Raw genomic sequence first — 21005 nt, forward strand, 5'->3', positions numbered from 1 at the left:
TCAAATTGGGTTGTTGGATGTGGGGTAGAAGAGAGCATGACTGGCTTATCTGGAATTGATTCACTGAAAAATGACAACATACAGTCAAAGGAGAGTCAGAAAAATTTCCAACAAGCTCTGGGACTGTTTAGTGATGGTCAAATGCTACCGTCTACTGTAGTGTTCACTCTATGCATTGATCCATCCATTCCCTCATTTACTTGTTAATGGATTAATCAAATGCATTTGATAATGTTGAGTTATTATAGAAAAACTTATAGAAAAAAAAGTATGCAAGAATAGGTAAGGATACAATAGATTATAGGAAGCTTTTCTTAGAAAATGATAAAATACTGTTTCAAAGCTTTCCTAATGAAGGAGTAAGCATTAAGTATTTTGTAAAATTCATTGATATGAAATTCTTTGCTCTCCATTGATGCAGGATAAATGAGTCAATACTATAAAATATACTGGGTTTTTCACAATCCTCGAACCTTCAAGATAATCAACTCTTACAAAACCCCGGGGTGAAGAAGCTGGGTAAAGGCTCTTCCACGAATGTGTAATTAATTCCAGGCTCATTTCTCCCTTTTCCCTTCTCTTCCTCTGGCCTAAGCAGCATGACCGAAGGGTTGGGCCAGCTGACAGATGGGGTGTCGGGCCTAGACGACTTCACTCAGACCCATGAATACCACGTGTGGCCAGGCTATGACTACGTGGGCTGGAGGAACGAGAGTGCCCCCAGTGGTTACATCGAGATCATGTTTGAATTTGACCGCATCAGGAATTTCACCGCCATGAAGGTCAGTGGAGTTAGGGGTGGTGGAAGCCAAAACAATGGCAGTGAGAAAAGGCATGCTAGAAAGATCCCTGGGTGTTGCCAGCAGAACTGGATTCAAATGGGTGTTCTGCTACCAACTAGCTACATGCGCCTGACAAGTCACTTCATCTCTGTGGGCTTCCTGCTTCGTTTGTGAAAAGGGGGCTTAGACTAGGTCGCTGTTTCTCAATGTTTTGTGTCGTTGTTCCAGCATCAGCATCTAGGTACCATTAGGCACGGTGGGTCCAGCGTCTAGAGCCCACAATACTTTGAAGCCCTGTGGAAATGTTTTAACTTCTTTTAACATCAGGGGTAAAAAAAGAACTTATAGGGTCAAAAATTATTTTCATCTACTTCACAACACGGTTTTAAAATACGATTTTGATTTTTTTTTTATGGAGGGAGGGCCCACAAAAGCAAAAGTAACCAGAGCCCGTGAAAATCATTTTATGGCTCTGCCTAGGGCTCCCCAGGGACAAGACATACTTTTATCAGTAAAGCTGGCTCATTGCAGCTCTGATTCTCAATGGGAGAATTGAGTATTTTGTACTTTGTCTTTGGAATCATTTTCTACCCCTACTCTGTTTCCTCTACCCATGCAACCCTGAGAAATCATTCTAGAAGCCTCCTTTCTCTCTGTCTCCAGAGTTCTTTGTTTCCTTGTCTGTGGCAACAACACATCTGTCTGGTTGTCTTACTAGATTTCAAGCTCCTTTGACCTGAACTCTAAGCTTGAGTAAAACTGGGGCTTAGCAGTAGAAAATCCTTTTGTTAAATGTAAGAGAGACCCCTGAAATTTTTGTGGTTCACGTATAACTCTTACTGGTCTGTGAAGGAGCCTTAGAGGAATTCCAGTATGAGGCCCAAGAAAGAGAGTGGGCAAGTGAATTTGACCTCACACATGGATTCTGTTTATCTGTTATTTCCCCTATTAATAGCTGGGTACAGAATATTAATGGCCAACAAATTGGTAACTCTGCCTCTATTTCAATATTTGTTTCCTAAATTCATTCATTCTTCTTTGTTCTTAATGTAGCAACAGTATTTGAAGTATACGTAGCTCTGTGCTAAGTTCTGGGGGTAAGCGGATGAATAAGAAGTGGTCCTGGCCTTGGGATGGTTTGCAGTTCAGTGGGAGAAGGCACTATTTATTTGCAAAAGGAGGTATGTAGGACAACATGGGGACCCAGAAGAAGGAAATCTGTGTCATCATTAAGGGCCCCTAGTAAATCAAAATGTGTTATTCTTGGCACAAACTCGGAGTCAAAAAGATATAGAATTTATATAAAAAAGAAATAAAAATAAAATGGATTCCTTATATTACTATTATATTACTCTATTATGTACTGTCTATTCTAATACTATTCTATTATATAATTATAATATTATATTCCTCTCTATTATATTACTCTATTATGTTTACTCTCACATATTAATGTGATAATATCTCCTAACTGGATTACTAGCCATTAGTTAAATGGACAAACATTTAAGATGAGAACAGAAGGAGCAACATTCACCCATCTGCCTGGATATTGTCGAAGGATGGCTCCTTGGCGGTTATAAAACATAACCGTGTGCAACTGTGTGTAACGCATTATTCTTCACAGGTTCTTCTGGGAGAGGGGGGTGTGCATATGCACAGTAACAAAGATATACCTCAAGGGAAAATTTATTTATATTGCTGAATAATGATATATCCACGTGCACCTATGAACATGCGTATCAATTCACAAAAATGTACCATTGGGATAGTTTTTTTGTCTCACAATTAATAAAATGTATTTTAAACTCTCCATGAAGTTATAATATTCAGTCGATAGACTTTGATCTTCCTGAGCCCCCCATAGCTCCTGTGTAACTAATTTATCACACTTCAAAATTACTCAGAAGCGTATTCTGCATTAAGCAGGTGCCAGGAACTTCTAAGGAGCTAACTCAGGGTCAGTCCTGTCTAGGCCAAACAGGTCTCTAGCATATTTTAATTTTTCTGAGACAAATCAAATGTAAACGATGACTTTTAGGTCACTAACATCTAGAGAGTAGTTACTGCTTTCTCGGCAAATTACTGCTCATTTTCCCCACCCCTGAAGTGTAGTCAAGATATACCATTGACATATATTGATATACTTTTAAAATGTCTTGTGTTTATTAAACAAATATGTAAGTCCATAGGGGAATGAAATTCTATACTATTTATTGGCATTCTAGGAGAATTCCCCAAACATCTGTGGGATATATCATTACCTCCCCTGCAGGCTTCTTACCCAACACTTGGCAGATTTCAATGTTTATTCATTTTTGAGAGAGAGAGAGGCAGAGGGAGAGAGAGATGCAGAATCCAAAGCAGGCTCCAGGCTCTGAGCTGTCAGCACAGAGCCCGACATGGGGCTCGAACCCACCAACTGTGAGATCAGGACCTGAGCCAAAGCCGGACGCTTAACCGACTGAGCCACCCAGATGCCGCTAACACTCTGCAGATTTAAAAAAAAAAAAAAAGATCTGAAAAATCTATTCAAGCTGTAGTTGGTATTTTTTTTCTTAGTTTTGCTCCATTGACTTGTGCTCCATAAACTGGAATGGTTAATGCATCCCAAGGAAGGTACTAACAGATGTTTTCATCATTATAACATTTACAGGAAAGTCCAAATGGAAAAGTTGGGGCACCTTGTTCCACTGCTGTGTGACATGCTATTGGCAAGAGCACTGGACGAGGCATTTAGGGTTCTAGACTCCATTCTGTTGTTGACTGGCCACTGGCAGGTCAAACCTAGCTGAGCTCTAGCTCACTGGGACATAAAAAGTCCAAGTAGGTGATTCTATTCTATTCTTTCAGAGCATCTCTGCTCATTTCTTTGATCATACAATTTCTATAATCATTGCTGCTGCTGCTTCAGCTGAAAATAAACTCTGAACGGCAGTCCTGTATTTGCCACCCAGAATGCAGAGGAGGGTGTCAAAGACAGTTGAAGGGTTGCAATTCGGGGCCTGAGCGAGACATGAAAATGCAAACAGCAAATATATTCCCAGAATGCCAATGATACTTTTCCAACCTATGAAGCCTTGTATTTTTTTATTATTTTTGTAATGTTTATTTAGTTTTGAGAGAGAGAGACAGAGACAGAGTGCGAGCAGGGGAGGGGGAGAGAGAGAGGGAGACAGAATCAGAAGCAGGCTCCAGGCTCTGAGCTGTCAGCACAGAGCCCGATGTGGGGCTCGAACTCAAGCCGTGAGATCATGACCTGAGCCGAAGTTGGACGCTTAACTGACTGAGTCACCCAGGCGCCCCAGACCTATAAGGTCTTTTAATTAAGGGGACAGTGACCAGAAGGGCTCCATTTTCCACATGTGACTGAGCCAGAGGAAATGTCACTGAACTGTCACAAGAGACCTGACCTAGTTACAAATATGCATATCCCATTTTTAAGGGACGTTAGACACAGCAAGGTGCTCCAGAGGAACTGTTGTGGGATCTTTGTTTATGACCTTTTGAAAGCCATACAAATATCCCGGTGAAAGAGTCACAACAGCAGGGCAAGAGGATACAAGCTGCTTCCCAAAAGGCCTTCTTTTCTCGTCTCAGAAAATATCTGTGAGGAAGTTCCATGCCCTCATCGGAATGGCTTTCCCTAAACTGAATTTAATTACAATAGATAATTAAGTCTTGTGTCCCTGGCTGAAAACTGCTAATAAATACGTGGCACTTGACATGAGATTTCTAAAGAGAAAGCTGAACTTGTTTCGCACTGCGTCTTATTTCTTTCTCAACTACCTGTTAGAAGGAGTGGACTGGCTTTAGCATGTAACTGGGAGGAAGGAGGAGGGCGGGCTCCCCTCACCTCAGTTCAGAATAGCTTGATTCTGGGTGGACGACAAGTGGGCTGGAGAGGATTAGAGACTTGGGGGTGTTAAGGGCAAGGAAGGACCCAAGGGGAGGCTAGTCCAGCCCTCATTTAACAGATGAGGCAACAGGAAATGAGGTGGTCAGGGGCACACAGGTGCAGAGAGGTGACTGGGGAGCCACCGTGGTGTTGGAGGAGCAGACCGATATGCCATACGCTCTGAAGTTCCTGGAGGGACCTTCTTTTGGAGATCCAAAAGACAGCAGAGCACCAACTATCCACCAAGGGCAGTGCTCAGAGAAACCGGCGGGGCTAGGATTTTGTTGGGTTAGGTTGTCCCCATGCCACTTATTGGAGCCAGCCTGTCACTCACGGGCCTCTTTCCCTGTCAGGTGCACTGCAACAACATGTTTGCTAAAGGTGTGAAGATTTTCAAGGAGGTGCAGTGCTACTTCCGCTCTGAAGCCAATGAGTGGGAACCTAACGCCGTGTCCTTCCCCCTTGTCCTGGACGACGTCAACCCCAGCGCTCGCTTTGTCACGGTGCCCCTCCACCACCGCATGGCCAGCGCCATCAAGTGCCAGTACCATTTTGCTGACACCTGGATGATGTTCAGTGAGATCACCTTCCAATCAGGTTGGGAGCTGGCGGGGGGGCGGGGGGGGCGGGGGTTCTCCTGTGGACATGGGGGTCGGGTGGTGATGGAGGAGGGCGGCGGGTCTCTGAGAAAGAGGGTTGCACGGCGGCTCCTCATCGACAGACAGAAGAATCTTCTGTGTGACTAGAATATTTACTGGGCTCTCCCATATTGTCTAAGAAGCATGTAAAATAAAGCATTAAAGCGTGAGAGTCCAATGTGTTAAAGCTATATCAATCAAGCCAGCTAAGGGGAAGCACACTCTTAAAACATTTAAGTAAGAATTTCTAAATATACACAGAAGTAAAGAGAACAGTGAACCCCACTGGTCAGTCACTCAGCCATACTAACCACTGATGTTTTTCCATGCTTGTTTTATCTGTCTCTCCCTTTTGCTGTCATATTTTAAGCAAATCTGAGATATTATTTGATTTCATTACTAAACATTTGAGAATACGTCAAAGAAAATAACATCGTCTTTTTAAACATGATGCCTTGTAAGCTTAGAGCATTATAACATCTAACAGCATTTCTTAGTATGTAAGTCCTTAATATTATCTAATATAATCTAATTTGTTAGTATTATCTAATAGACAATCATAGATACGTCTAATGTTGTCTGCAACTACAGCTGGCTTGATTGAATTAGGATCCAAATAAGGTCCTCTTGGAAGATTTTCTTTATTATGTTCCTAAGTGCCTCTTTTAATATAAAACAGTCCTTTTAAAAACATCCATTCTGGTTTGACTGATTGCTTTCTTTGATGTCATTTTCCAGAGCTTCTATCTTTTGTCATTCCAATAGACTGGAGGTGATATCTACAGGCTAATTTGATTCAAGTTCGATATTTCTTTTTCTCAAGAATTTGTCATAGATAGGGTTGTGTCCTTTACGTTCAACCCCATCATGGGGATGTAATATTAGATTCTCTCACCTTTAGTGGTGCTAAGATTAATTTCTGCGCTCAGGTTGTCTCCATGAACTGATGACCACTGCTTGAATTATTTATTTCATTAGGGATTCTAATTCTTGCATTCCTTCGGCATTTATTAGCTGAATTTCTTCAGATTAGTAGAACTGTTCCTCATGAACTTGCTTACCCTGAAATACAGTTTACATTGGAAGGACAGGATACACGATTAATTTTTTCTCTTTTCAGAGTTGATGCCCTAGCAACTTCTAATAATGTCTAATGAGTTTTGTTTTTCATAGTTGTTTTTTTTTTTTTTGGTATCATTATGCACTCGTTGCATTTTTATAAATTCAATATGTTTAATCAATTGCAAACAGTTTCCTTGAAGGAAAGAGCCTCTTAGCACTGTCTACCCCATGCCCACTCACCCACCGTATTCTCTCCACATCTTGCTGAATTTGGGTCTGAATTCCTGTGCGTGCTTTATGATAATGTGTGGTCACAGCCCTCTGAACCACTATTCCTTAAACTTTTTTGTACCATGGCAGCCAGTGTCACTGCAACAAACATTTCACAAAACAAGAGTTGCCCTTACTATATAGATGAGTGGTGGTTTTTAAATTTAGAATATTATATGATTTCATTTTTGAGAAAGCCCGGTGGCAACCCACTAAATGGATTTCACCATGTGCTAGGTCACAATCTACCTCCAGAAAAATCACTACTTCACTGTCTTCTCCCCTGCTCTGACTCACCCTTCTTTTGTAACAGATGCGGCCATGTACAACAACTCTGGAGCCCTGCCTACCTCACCTGTGGCGCCCACAACCTATGGTATGTGTGATCTCTAGTTACAAAAGGTCAACTGAGGGTGTCTTCAGAGGATGGAGATGGGCAGAGATTCGCAAGGGCCTAACTGTCTGCGTAGGAGGCTTTATACCAGGTGGCTTTGGATGAAGAGTAGCTCTGGGAAGGTAGGCCAGTCCACCTCCAAAGTAAAGGACCCCCAACTCACTCTTCTCACTGCTGTTCCATGTGACTCTTCAGCTAAAGGAGAGTCTGGAGTTGCTCCAGTTGCTTCATGAAAGTTCAGGTTGCTTGGAACAGAAACACAGGAAGGGACATTTCTGAGTAAGACCCATAGTGGGGATCTCAGTGAATGGATGGAAGTCATTAAACAAAATGCTAGTCTCTCTAATTGGAGATACATGCAAAAGCGTGTCCAGCACCTCAGATGGTCACCGGTCATATGAGTAGCAATCTGGGAAATACAGGTGATTGAGTGTCTCCAAAGAGAACTCTCAGCTACCTCGGCGTGCTTCACAGAATGAGAAGGGTGAAACTGGCTCTTCATCTGTTTTTCACAAGGTATGATTGGGGGCCAGTAGATCCAGGCAATGGTAATAAAGGAACAAAATTTGAGGATGAATGCAAAACCTCTCCATTATCCAGTCTGATAGGTGAGGAGGAGAAGGCTACTGTCCCAAGGAGGAGGCCTGTACAGTGTAGAAGCGAAGTACTACGTGAGTAGCAAGACCCAAACGAAGCAGAAGCGTTGAGGTGGCATCTTGCAGAATTATCCTGAAGGAAGAGTTTCTACCTCCCTGTCTCTGGTCCAGTCCTTCATGCCTTGCCTTGCCCCATAAGATGATGGTGTTCTCCATCTTTCTTTTCCTGATGCCAGATCCAATGCTTAAAGTCGATGACAGCAACACTCGGATCCTGATCGGCTGCTTGGTGGCCATTATCTTCATCCTCCTGGCCATCATTGTCATCATCCTCTGGAGGCAGTTCTGGCAGAAGATGCTGGAGAAGGTGAGGAAATGCAGAACAGTCATGGGATAGGAACCTACCCCACCCTTGCCTAAGCCACTGTTGCCCTAGGAGAAAATGGCAAAGTATAAGAACTTATAAATGCTTAGAGCTTTAACTGGGGCTACTAAGAAGCCTGGGAGTGGCGAAGCTTGTTATTGAAAGGAGTCAGAAAAGAACAAGCTAAGTCCATTTTCTCATATTTGGAATGGAGAGTTTGGAACCTCCCTAGAAAACTCAGAAAACTCTTCCTAATACATTGAATCTCAACTCAAGCATCTCCCTTGAAGGTTTTGATTCACTGGGTTTGGCAGGGAGGAGTGCAGGAATCTGTATATATATTTTTAATTTTTGAATTAAAAAAACCTAGCCGAAACTTCTGATAATGCTATTCCTTCTCTTCCGTTACAGTTTACATTTGTGTGTGTGCGTGTGTGTGTGCACGCACGCACACACATGCATGTGTGTGTGTGTATGTGCAGAAAAACATTCAGCCTCATTAATATCCAAGCCAAGTTTCTTGTAATCTTATTCCTACTTCTTTGTGTACTTGGAAGTTATGATGACGCATCTTTCTGAGTCCCTCCTCAGATTTGTTTCGTCCAGTCTAAATTATCTGAGTAATTTTTTATACATTTGTCTAATACTTGACAGTCTGCAAGGACTTTTTTCACATGTATTATTTTACTTGAACCTCAATGAATACTTCCAGTGAGCTGGGCAGAGTAGTTATATTGAACTGTTTTTCTGTTGAGAAAATGTGACGTGCTCAAGGTCATACAACTGGTATCCTATTTTCTATGCTCATTCCCATCTTGAAATTTGTTGACGTTTTTCTTCCAAAATATGTACATTCCACCAAAGATGGAATATCTATGACTTTCTTTGGTTTCCTAAGGCCAGATAGCAGCTTTCTGGGCACTCCTGCTAAGCATCTGATGCTCTTGGGGTCTGCTGATGATTACATATGTCTACATTTGGCCGTGGACGTCTTCACTTGATCAATGAGTTCAAAGGGATGTGGACCGTGAGATGTTGTAGAAGTTCTGAGCTGTGAGGCATGATGAGGCAATGTTAAAACCTTCTTTCTTCTAGAATGCTGGAACCTACTGGGTGTCTAGATTCAGGATGAGGGGCAGCAAAGAGTACTGGTGGTAGTAGAAGCTGGTGGACTAGAGATTCATGGGACAGCTGGAAGCTACTGTATGTCCTTGAGTAATTTGTTATGACTGCATTTTCTTTGGGAAGAGGGAGTCTGTGTTCTATACTCTATGAGCTATTTCTTTCTTTATTGGAACCAGAATTTACTGGACTTCTCTGGGTCTTTCTTCTGAGTCTAATTGGAATATGTTCATGGGTTGGAAGATGACTGTCAGATTGGAGACTCTTTAAGTAAAAGCGAGAGGAAAAATTTTGCCCTGGAATATTTAACTTGGTCCTTCAAGAAATCCTTTCTAACCCTGTATATCCTAGTAAGATAACTCTGGATGCTCTTGAATGACCCAAGATTTCTTCCTGGGGACAGAATTTGTGTGTGTGTGTGTGTGTGTGTGTGTGTGTGTGTGTGTGTGTGTGTGTAAAACCCTTAAGCATGCACGTATATTCCAAGAAACATTACTCAAAATAGCTTTAGACTAAGCATTACTTGTAGGATACTTTTGGTGGTGTCATTTTTTCTTTGAGAGAGTTAACCCATATTTACTGAGTACCTACTATGTGCTAGATCCCATGCAGTATCGAGGATGTTACTGCAACAAAGGACTTTTCAGTCTAGGGGATGAAGCAGACATCTAAGTTTCTCCTGAGCAACCAAAGTGTGTTTGTTGGAGTGGAGTGGAACATTTTACATGTTCAGATCCAAATAGTTACATAATTCAGATTCTGGCATTTTCCTTTGGAAGGAGCAGGTAGGTCACATTGAACAGGATGCCAAAACAATTTGTTATTTTCATCTTCCTCTTTCTTTACCAGGTGTAATTCACCTCAGTATCCTCAGGGCTTTTCTTTCCCATTCTGTAGCCATTTTATTTTTGGCTAGTAAAAATGAAGGATTGAGGACATATTATCCTAACCTACAGGGTCAGAGTGATCAGGTGGACTGCAAACCCATCATGTTGCAGCACGTTTGTTGACTGAATGAGCATTTTAGTGTATGTCTACGCAAAATCAAACCAGTTGAAGGATAAGTCTGCAAAAATCTATTATTTAATAGAACATCAAAAACTCTGCAAGATTGAGAAGATCTTTGATTGGCTACTGAGGGGTTCTTCTAGTGTCACGTAAATAACGCTTCTAAGTGCTTCAGTGAAAGCTAATGAATGTTGGCAGCATGGAAGTTCGGATGTCAGATTCTGCCTTGACACAATGAAGGATTATTCTAAATTTCTATGACACAGGCATTTGTGGAACCAGACTGTGCCTTATCCTGTCACCTGTGGTGCTTCCAGAGTTTAAGAGTAACAGAGAGGTATCTCAGCTGAGTGAAAGAGCTGGGTTTGAGGAGAGAAGGAAGTGATGATCCCCCTTCTGCCAACTTGCCTTCCCCATCCTTCTCCTTCAGGCTTCCAGGAGGATGCTGGATGATGAAATGACAGTCAGCCTGTCCCTGCCCAGTGAGTCCAGCATGTTCAACAACAACCGCTCTTCATCGCCAAGTGAGCAGGAGTCCAATTCCACTTATGATCGCATCTTTCCCCTTCGCCCTGACTACCAGGAGCCATCGAGGCTGATACGAAAACTCCCAGAATTTGCACCGGGGGAGGAAGAGTCAGGTGAGGATGACCCAGTGGCACAGAATGAGGGAGACGTCTTGACAGGGATAATGAAGGTGTGATGCTTTGCTCCTACTCAACCAAATCTTGGTTTGATCGAGAGAGGTCCACATTCTCCTGAGAAGTTCACACCCTTTTTCTAGATTGATCTGCTGCTTCTCCTACCCTAATCTGAGCACCTCTCCTTCACTACTGCACATAGCCGGTGTTTGAAGGGACCCCCAGGTCAGAAGAGGAAAGGTGTCCCCTAAGTGTTAACACCAGAAGACTCAAAGCAGTCCAACTAGTCTGATCTCCTCATTTTCCATAGGAAGAAGATGAGGAAGCCCAGATAGGGTACTCACCCACTACTAAACATCATTCGTGGTAAATTCAAGGCTAGCACTTCCCCTGGAGAAAACAAATACATGAAGCTAAAGACATCCTAGAATTCCCAATTTTTTTGGCCATCTAGATAATAGAGTTTATCTAATTTTTGTTGATTTATCTTTGGTGAAAGTTTATTAGAATAATACAAAAAATTTTTATGACAGCAAATATTTCTTGCCTTTCTTCAGTAAAAGCATTGCTTTGGTAAAACTGTGCCAATTGATTCACATCCAGGTTTTTTTTTAACGTGTTTCAGAGTGACATCAGAAGGGATTCTGGGGTCATCGCTGGGGCTCAAAGTAGCTTCTCCATAAGGTCAGCAACTGAAGAGTGATCCAAGTTAGTAGAAGAACTGGGGGGGGGGGGGCAGGAAGAGCTGGATAGAGAAGTAGACAGGACTAACTGGGGTGCATAGGCTTTTCAAGGGCACTTTTCAAAGGAAGGAAGGAAACTAGCATGTATTTATCATTCCGCAGACAGCAAACATTGAAGGAGTACATTGAACTCAGGCAATTTTACAGAGATAGCAAGAATAAGGGATATAAACGAATTTATTTCCTAGGTTGAACTAAAGTAATTTATGTATTTTCCAAAGTCTTAAAACATCTCCCCCCTCATGTTTTAATGTTTATTTTTAATTTTTTAAAGTTTATTTATTTTGGGAGAGAGAGAAAGAATGAGCTAGTGAGTGAGAAGGAGAGGTGGAGAGAGAGGGAAAGAGAGAGCATTCCAAGCAGTGTGGAGCCTAACAGGCTCGATCTCATGAACCATGAGATCACTGTCTGAACCAAAATCAAGAGTCGGACGCTCAACCCACTGAGCCACCCAGGTGTCCTGTAATGCTTATTTTTTAAAGAAGGATATATCTTAAACTAGATCATATAATCAGAAAGTTTTTTAAATCCCTAATATAGGTTATTAAATCAATGATGGTGTCTTAAAATTAAAGAAATGTGATTAAATCTTCAAACTTTAATACTCCTGCCCTTACAGTGCATGAAGTGGCCTATAGCTTCACCACAATCCCATAAGATTAGCCAAGGAGGTTGTTGGTGATCATGCAGTTTGAAAAGAATAAGAGAGAAAATGATGGTCTACATTCCAAAGGCCCTAAGAAAGAGTCTCTAGAGGAGCCATTCTCCAAATGACAATGGCATGGGGTATGGTGGGTGATCTTGGGGGCGCCTCCCAGTCTTCCTGTCAAGATGCCCCTTGGAGTAAGATTCATCGCCCATGTCTTCCCAGGCTGCAGTGGTGTTGCAAAGCCGACCCAGCCCAGCGGGCCCGAGGGGGCGCCCCACTACGCGGAGGCTGACATTGTGAACCTGCAGGGGGTAACCGGAGGCAACACCTATTCAGTGCCTGCTGTTACCATGGACTTGCTTTCAGGAAAAGACGTGGCTGTGGAAGAGTTCCCCAGGAAACTCCTAACGTTCAAGGAGAAGCTAGGAGAAGGCCAGTTTGGGGAGGTGAGTTGAGTCTTCCATTGGGGTCTCCAGTTCTTGGTATCTCAAAACTGTCCAGTAGAGCATAGGACCCCTTTCCAAAGTGGATTCATACTAGAATGTCTCCTTCACTTATCTCTCCTCACCTTGTCTTCCAGAAGGCTGGTGTTGGGTCAACCTCATCTCTGCGAAATAACAGAGACCCTGGGTCTTCTGATTTCTGTGTAGGAGGTTTTTTTTTAATGTTTTTTATTTTATTTTATTTTATTTTATTTTATTTTATTTTATTTTATTTTATTTTATTTTATTTTTTAAATATGATATTTATTCTCAAATTGGTTTCCATACAACACCCAGTGCTCACCCCAATAGGTGCCCTCCTCAGTACCCATCACCCACCCTCCCACCCCCCATCAACCCTCAGTTTGTTCTTTAAGCCAGAAAGTCACTGGACTTCAGATATCCTGAAAAACATTCAATATTTTCAGCAACTTTTACGATAGGTTACAGAGGGTGGGGACCCATAAGATGTGATCATCTTTTATAAACTGTCCAAGAACATCTTGCTGCTTGATAGGCACTTTGTTTTCTTCCTTTCAATGGGAGTTATGTGTAAAGTGGTCAAAAACAACCTCGCCCCTGACTTTAGTCCCAGAATCAGCCACCAGGGAATGGACTGCCAACTGAGATGAGGAGGAGCACTCTTCCCAATTGCCCTCCGAGTGATGCACGTAATAGTGACTTTGCACTCTTCCATCGGTCACATGAACCTTCTGAGAATTCCAAGCCATGATTTAAGTGGCAATAGGCACTTCAACAGTGCCATCTGAACTCTAAATGAAATATAAGAATGTGTTATTGGTTTTCAGTATGGGTGGCGCTCTACCCTTGGGTAGGTTTGGTGTTGGTGGGGGTAGAAGGGTCCATGGCATCTGTTTGTGATGTTGTAGGTACTCATTCTGTCCCCTGGGTTGAAAGCACAGGCTCGTTACTCTGTTGATAATACATCGGGGTTACTTACATTGCTGATGCCATACCAAAGGATGACTTAGAGAGGAGATTGCCATGTGTTTTGTATGATCCGCTAACTAAACTCCCTTGAGTCAAAGTTGGAGCATTTATGCCAAGTGACATTTTATAATGGACTATGATGTAATAAAATACCATGTTGTAGATTCGTTGACATATTTTAATGTTCCAATCAATGTATGTTTCTTTAACAAAGCAGTAACGTATCATATCAGCTGGGTACTTTACCGTTGTGTGTGTCAACCACTTGAATTAAAGGTGTGTCACACGTATCTTAACAGTCTCTTGATGATTTTTACTGGAGTTAAGAGTTAGCTTGTCTCCAGGAAATGCCCAGCAAGAGCACTGAGGCGTCTTCAGGAGAAACGATGATGCTGAAAGTAGGTGACTTTTGTCTAGGTTCATCTCTGTGAAGTGGAGGGGATGGAAAAGTTCAAAGACAAAGATTTTGCCCTAGATGTCAGTGCCAACCAGCCTGTCCTGGTGGCCGTGAAAATGCTCCGAGCAGATGCCAACAAGAATGCCAGGTCTGTGGTCTGCATTTTGAATTCTCCTTTATGTATTTCACCTTCGGGATCAGGAACACCCCTGGAAACCTTTGAGCAATTTTTTCTTTTGAGATGGGAAGGTCTGTGAGCTGCCTCACCTGTCACTGTTACGCTTTATTTTTCTGATGGGCTGTCGCCCTCGTCTCCTCTCCCCTCCATCCCTGGCAGACGCAAATGCCCACCATCCATCGAATTAGCTACCTATCTACCTCCTAACTCCTTCTGCACAGAGCTGTACTTCCCAACACACACAACAGCCTGAATATTTGCTCCTGCCATGGTTATGCACAGACATACTCCTGAATGTCATTACCACGTCTTGGCAGACTTCCACGTTCACACACATCTCTCTTGCTGAGTCTCTTCCGTTCTCCTTTTTTCGCATCTCTACTTACTTTCTCATCCCTTTTTTTTCACTTTTATGCTTCTTCTCTTCTGTGTCCAGCAACCCCCCAAATGAGAAGCTACCTCTACTTGGAAAAGTATCCATGGACCTCAAAGCAAAAGGATCCACAGTCCTTTTAGCTGTTTCCCAAACTGGCTAATAGTCTCTTGGATCCTTTGCCACATAAATTGCAGTTTCCAGCCATACTCCGTTGTCTGACAGCCTTTCCATTACAGTAATGGTGAGTTAATCCTCACCCAGGGAGGCGTGCTGGTTGAAAGCTGGTTGTCTGTGTCTCAGAGAAGTCTGCACATCTGGGTAACGTATGTATTTTCCCATTTGTGTTGACTCGATTAGTCTCACTGATACTCACAGTGAGAGAAAACTTACTATTCCTATTCCCCAAATTATTGTCAATTCCACGAGTGGTGGTAGAGTTTCACTAAAAGTGTTGCAATGGACAGGATGTGGAATGAAGAAAGGTGAGGGAACAAAACTGGAATTTCAACTGTGAGAATTTCAATCTTTTTTTTTTTTAATGTTTATTCTTGAGAGAGACAGAGAGAGAGAGAGAGAGAGAGAGCAAGCAGGGGAGGGACAGAGAGAGAGGGAGACACAGAATCCAAAGCAGGCTCCAGGCTCTGAGCTGTCAGCACAGAACCCCACACGCAGCTTGAATTCACGAGCCGTGAGATCATGATCTGAGCCGAAGTCAGATGCTCAACGGACTGAGCCACCCAGGCGCCCCTGAGAATTTCAATGTTAAGGACATCAGTATGCACTGATGACATCCTCTGCCTCCCTTAGAGAGATGGAATATTCTTTATATTGGCCTTAGCACATGATTGGAGAGAGTGGCAAGAGGAAGAAAGCGTAGGATGTGACAAAGCCTTTGCCCATTGTTTTGGTTGGCGAGGTTTGGTGTTTCTCCTCCTGTACCCACTGCACTTTAGCAGTGATGGGTGACGTAGACTCCGCCCCGCCCCCCAAAGCCGTGGAAACCCCTGGTTTGGAATGGAGGGGGAATCCAAGAGGGCAGGTTTCACATCACGACTACATTGATTTCAAGGGTGTCATATTAACACGATATGACTGCCAGTCCAGGTTCCTAGAAAACTCACTGGAGATGACTCCTCTGCTCCGATAGTTTCCAGAATGTGGGCCAGTGGTCTCACTAACGCAGCTATTGTTACTGGGAAGGTGATAGCCCACTTTGTGACTCAAGGGTGGTTGTCACTAAGTACTCAATCAGTTAACGGTCTTGGCCACACGAGTGCTGTTTTTGAAATGACCCCACATTACCACCCTGAGCTTTCAACAGCTCTGTTTTGAACGGGCTACTCAGTGTGTGTTGTGACTGACTGCTGGTGTGCCCTGTATCAGGAAAAGCCAGTATGAGGGGGGAAAAATAAAAGAATGATCAGATAAACCAGAGGATAATTATTCACTTTATAAAAGATTTCTTTGCTTTATTCATAGAGTGACTCCCTGGCTTTTTAAAAAGGTAAATCCCCAGGGCACTTAAGATACGCTTACCAGTGAAAAGTTTCATTTCGCAGACTCGTTGTTAGCAGCGTGTATCCGATTCAGCAAGTGGTAATCATTTTCTACGTGGTGGGCCTTCTGTCAGGTTCTAGGGATTCAAATGTGAGCAGATCATGGTTCATGTTCTCCAAAAGATTTCAGTCGAAGAGGGTGCATCCGATTCCAGGGTGAATAGAATGAGACAGTTTCCGGGTGCCAACTTCTCTGTCCTCTCAAAGGTTATCCAAAGGGAGGCAAGACTTGGAATAATGGGCGGGACAAGGCTTTGCCGTGTCTTCTTCCCCTTCCTGTTTCTAACCCTGGCAACCTCTGGGTTTACCCGTGTCTGTGTCCTCCAAAGGAACGATTTTCTTAAGGAGATAAAGATCATGTCCCGGCTCAAGGACCCAAACATCATCCGCCTCTTAGCTGTGTGCATCACCGAGGACCCTCTGTGCATGATCACTGAGTACATGGAGAATGGAGATCTCAATCAGTTTCTTTCCCGCCACGAGCCCCCCAGTTCTGCCTCCAGCAACGCACCCACTGTCAGGTAAGCAAGCCAGCTCGTCTGTCCCTTCTGTGTGTTCCTGAGACAAACCTGGGCTCTGAAGAAGCGGAGCGGTGAACTTGAAAGTACCTTGGTGTTCTGGGATGGCAGGGAGGTTAGTATGCAGGGAATAATGGAGCAACTGTCCTGCGGGGGGAAAGCAAGGAGATTGACGGAGAGCAGAGAAGGGATGCTGAGGTCGAAACTCCAGTTCGTAGGAAGCACCCAGGGAACGCATGCCTTTCACGGCTCCCTCTTTCCGCAGGCTACTTTCTCTCTTCCTTTTTATTCCCTCAGTTATGCCAACCTGAAGTTTATGGCTACCCAGATAGCCTCTGGTATGAAGTACCTTTCCTCTCTTAATTTTGTCCACCGAGACCTGGCCACACGAAACTGCTTGGTGGGTAAGAACTATACCATCAAGATAGCTGACTTTGGGATGAGCAGAAACCTGTACAGCGGTGACTACTACCGGATCCAGGGCCGGGCAGTCCTCCCTATCCGCTGGATGTCTTGGGAGAGCATCTTACTGGTGAGTCCCTCACGTCTGTAAGCCCTACCTTAGCGACTGACGTGGAGGCAGGTGCATATGGCGCATAGGGACCCACTTTTAAGTTTATTTATTTATTTTGAGAGGAAGAGAAAGAGAGAGAACATGAGCAGGAGAGGGGCAGAGAGAGAGAGAGAGAGAGAGAGAGAGAGAGAGAATCCCAAGCAGGCTCCACACTGTGAGCACAGAGCCCGTGTCAGGGCTTGAACTCACGAACCGCAAGATCGTGACCTGAGTCAGACCAGGAGTCGGATGCCCAAACGACTGAGCCAGCCAGGTGCCTCCACTTTATAATTTTTATTCAACGCTTGGTATTCTGGACCATGAGTGAATAGTTTTTCAAATGTCTCTTTTGGAGGTGTATTTTCTGACCGTGTATGTTTGAAATATTTTATTGTTGGTTTTATACCACTTAGCTGATTTGTGGAATTTTTAGACTTTAAACATTTACTTCCTGCCATGCTGCACACAGGTAATTTCGTCTTAATTGGCTAAATTAATATCACTGAGAAAAGCCTGGGAGCAATCTAGCTTTCCTTGTTTATAGTTAATCTGTTTATTCCTCTTTCATATTCTTAAAGGATTCATTAATTAAATTTGAAATGAAAAAATATATATAGCCATTTCCTTTCTCTCACCAAGATATCCATTATTAGTAGTTTGGCATATTTCCTTTGAGGATTGTTTTCTGTACACACATTTCTGTGTATATATAGATGTGTGTGTGTATGTGTGTGTATATATACGTGTATATATATATGTATATGTATATATGTATATATATACACAGTAGCCTCCCTTTATTTGCGGGGGAGATGTTCCAAGACCCTCCAGTGGATGCCTGAAACCACTATATATACTATGTTTTCCCCCCATACATACATACCTATAATAAAGCTTAATGTATAAATTTGGCACAGTAACAGGGTAAAAACAATAATAGTATTGTTATATTATATTGTATAACAAGATTCTGTTTATAACAAGATACTGTCATCAAAGTTACGCAAACATGGTCTCTCTCTCTCTCTCTCTGTCTCCAAAATATCGTACTATGCTCCCCCTTCCTCTTGTGATGATGTAGGATGATACAATGCCTACATGAGGAGATGAAGTAGGTGAATTGTGTAGGTGTCGTGAAGTGGCGTTAGGCTACCACGTAGCGTGGGCAGAGCGTTCTTGGCTTCTGGATTGCGGTTGACCGTGGGCAGCTGAAATCGTGGAAAGTGCAACTACAGATAAGGGGGACTCCTGTGTACAGATAATTACATTCCATAATTGGGACGATACGATGCACATATAACTCTACAACGTTAGCATTTCCTATGTCGTTAAACGTTCTTCAAAAATATGATTTTAGGGGCGCCTGGGTGGCTCAGCCGGTTAAGCATCCAACTTCGGCTCAGGTCATGATCTCACGGTTCACGAGTTCGAGCCCTGGGTCAGGCTCTGTGCTGATAGCTCGGAGCCTCCTTCACATTCTGTCTCCTTCTCTCTCTGCCTCTCTCTCTCTCAAAAATAAATAAAACATTTACAAAAATGTGACTTTAATGGCTGCATCATACCCTATGGTGTGTGTATAGCCGATAATTTAATGATATCTCTGTAATTTGAGATGTCAGTGTTTTTCTGATTCCCACTATTATGAATGCTGCCTGTATACACCAGATTACGTAAGTCCTTACAAGGATCTTTACCATCTACACGTGATGCACACATTTTTCCCATTTCTGATGTGATTATTGAGCAGTGCTCTCTTTGGAGGTATTATAGAGTGTTGTAAAAGATTATTAGTCTGAGATTCAGAGGGTCCTGTTCCAAATCTCAGTTTTTCCATGACTAATGGTCTTGCTATCTAGGAGATTTTTAGTAAACATCTCTTGTCTCACTTTTCTGACCCAAATAAATAAGGGTAAATAACCTCATCTACTTGAGGGTTGTACTTATTGAATAGAAAATGTGCACGTATTTAATGCATGCTGATTACATCTGAATCCCATTGCTGTCACGTGTTAGTCTACCCTTCAAGACTGGGACTCTCACTGACCTGGGAAGCAAGGGTCCTGCATTCTCCCAGGGACTTTGGGCACCTAAACTAGATTTCTCTGTCTCTAACGTAAAGGCGATTGACTTTCCATTCTAATTTTGCCATTCCCATGGGCATTTTCCCAAGGCTACCCTACAGCCTGAAGTTTGAGCTTCTGACACTTGGTGGGAGAGTCAGGTGGCTTACGGCTGCACCTCTTTCAGCCCTGGGATCTCATCCCCAAGGGAAGCAGGTCTAAGCTGAGGCCACGGGGGACAAGATAATGATCTGCAGCTTGAGGCCCAAGCAACTTCATTTTGTTGTTGTTGTTGTTTTAAGTTTATTTGTTTATTTTGAGAGAGAGAGAGAGAGTGTGCAAGTGCACGAGTGGGGGAGGGGCAGAGAGAGAGGGAGAGAGAGAATCCCAGGCAGGCTCCACGCTATCAGTGCAGAGCCCATCACGGGGCTCCATGTCACGAACTGTGAGATCGTGACCTGACCTGAAACCAAGAGTCAGCCGCTCAACTGACTGAGCCACCCAGGCGCCCCATTTTGTCATTTTAGATTCTCCATGCACATCTTGGCAGTCCCAGTCTTCCTTGCCCTGGGGCGTGGAAGGGGGTGACCAGGGCATGCAGATCTCACCCGCGCATATCATGCACCGGCTATCCTGGTTTCCTCTTCTCTTCCTTACGTGAACAGGGCAAATTCACGACAGCGAGTGACGTGTGGGCCTTTGGGGTGACTCTGTGGGAGACGTTCACCTTTTGCCAGGAGCAGCCCTATTCCCAGCTGTCTGATGAGCAGGTCATTGAGAATACCGGAGAGTTCTTCCGGGACCAAGGGAGGCAGGTGAGAACTGCTGGGGGTGGGAGGGTGTGCACCTGGGTGCTTCACAAGGCGAGAAGAAGAAAGTCCTGATTTAGCAGGATAGCCGGAGCCGGGGGATGGGCTACGTGGATGGCAGTCTTTGGTCACTAATTATCCAGAGAACGTGAAAGACTGAGGTCCGCCCCCCACCACCCCTGCCAGCCATACACCCTGCCCGATCCACATGGCAGGGATCCGTTCCGCCAGGTGCCTCCGCGACTCGAAGACAGCAGGAAATCAAATCCGCTCTCTCACGTTTGCCCTATTTCTTGCTGTGGACCGTATGGTTCATCTTCCTGGTTGAAACACTAAGAACAAAAATATAAGTTTAAAAAATGAATAAGGGATTCATTGGCAGTACCTAAAAACTCGGTTTGGACTACATATCTAGCAATGTTTCTGGATTGTTGTGCCAGGAGATGAGCAGATGTGTCCAGAACTCGGGGAACAGCGGGGTCCCACGCTGACGAGGGTCCCAATTCCCAGTCAGGATACTCTAACATTTCTTTAGTGACTCGGTTTGTAAAGACCCCGTGACCTGTAGGATTTGGAGCTTGCTGATGTGGCTGGAGCACTGAGCCTCCCCAAAGTGGCCTGGCCACAGCACCCTGGAGGGTGGCAGTTGAAGCCAGCTAGTGAGAGGGAGAAGGCCTGCAGAAAATGAAAACGTAGGGGCGCCTGGGTGACTCGGTTGGTTAAGGGTCCGACTTCAGCTCAGGTCATGGTCTCACGGTTCGTGAGTTCGAGCCCCACATTGGGGGGGTGGGGGAAGAAAAGAAAAGAAAAGAAGAACTTAAATCCTTAAATACATCGAAGTAAGCAAAAGATAAGAAAGATAAGCAAAAGATAAGAAGAGATAAGACAATATGCAGGTTGAAAGCAAGAGGAAGAGGGCCTGGGATTTCACTTTGTCTTGCTGCTCTGTAGATCTTTT

The 21005-nt window shown here is 43.6% G+C and overlaps 1 protein-coding gene across 10 annotated transcripts in view; it reads left to right on the forward strand.

Annotated features, from left to right (window-relative positions):
• Positions 1 to 21005, forward strand: part of DDR2 (discoidin domain receptor tyrosine kinase 2) — a 154662-nt gene that overhangs the window by 125697 nt on the left and 7960 nt on the right. For 8 of the 10 annotated variants that reach the window (XM_053209786.1, XM_053209794.1, XM_053209790.1 and 5 more), the window contains 10 exons: positions 596 to 782; positions 5034 to 5277; positions 6964 to 7026; positions 7877 to 8007; positions 10565 to 10775; positions 12390 to 12613; positions 14018 to 14145; positions 16437 to 16628; positions 16923 to 17157; positions 19904 to 20053. In XM_053209786.1, coding sequence (XP_053065761.1) covers positions 596 to 782; positions 5034 to 5277; positions 6964 to 7026; positions 7877 to 8007; positions 10565 to 10775; positions 12390 to 12613; positions 14018 to 14145; positions 16437 to 16628; positions 16923 to 17157; positions 19904 to 20053 — 1765 coding nt within the window. The remainder of the gene's footprint in view (positions 1 to 595; positions 783 to 5033; positions 5278 to 6963; positions 7027 to 7876; positions 8008 to 10564; positions 10776 to 12389; positions 12614 to 14017; positions 14146 to 16436; positions 16629 to 16922; positions 17158 to 19903; positions 20054 to 21005) is intronic. The other 2 variants (XM_053209787.1, XM_053209789.1) reach the window with 1 other exon arrangement.

The sequence above is a fragment of the Acinonyx jubatus genome, chromosome E4 (genome assembly GCF_027475565.1).
Source record: "Acinonyx jubatus isolate Ajub_Pintada_27869175 chromosome E4, VMU_Ajub_asm_v1.0, whole genome shotgun sequence".
Taxonomy (NCBI): Eukaryota; Metazoa; Chordata; class Mammalia; order Carnivora; family Felidae; genus Acinonyx; species Acinonyx jubatus.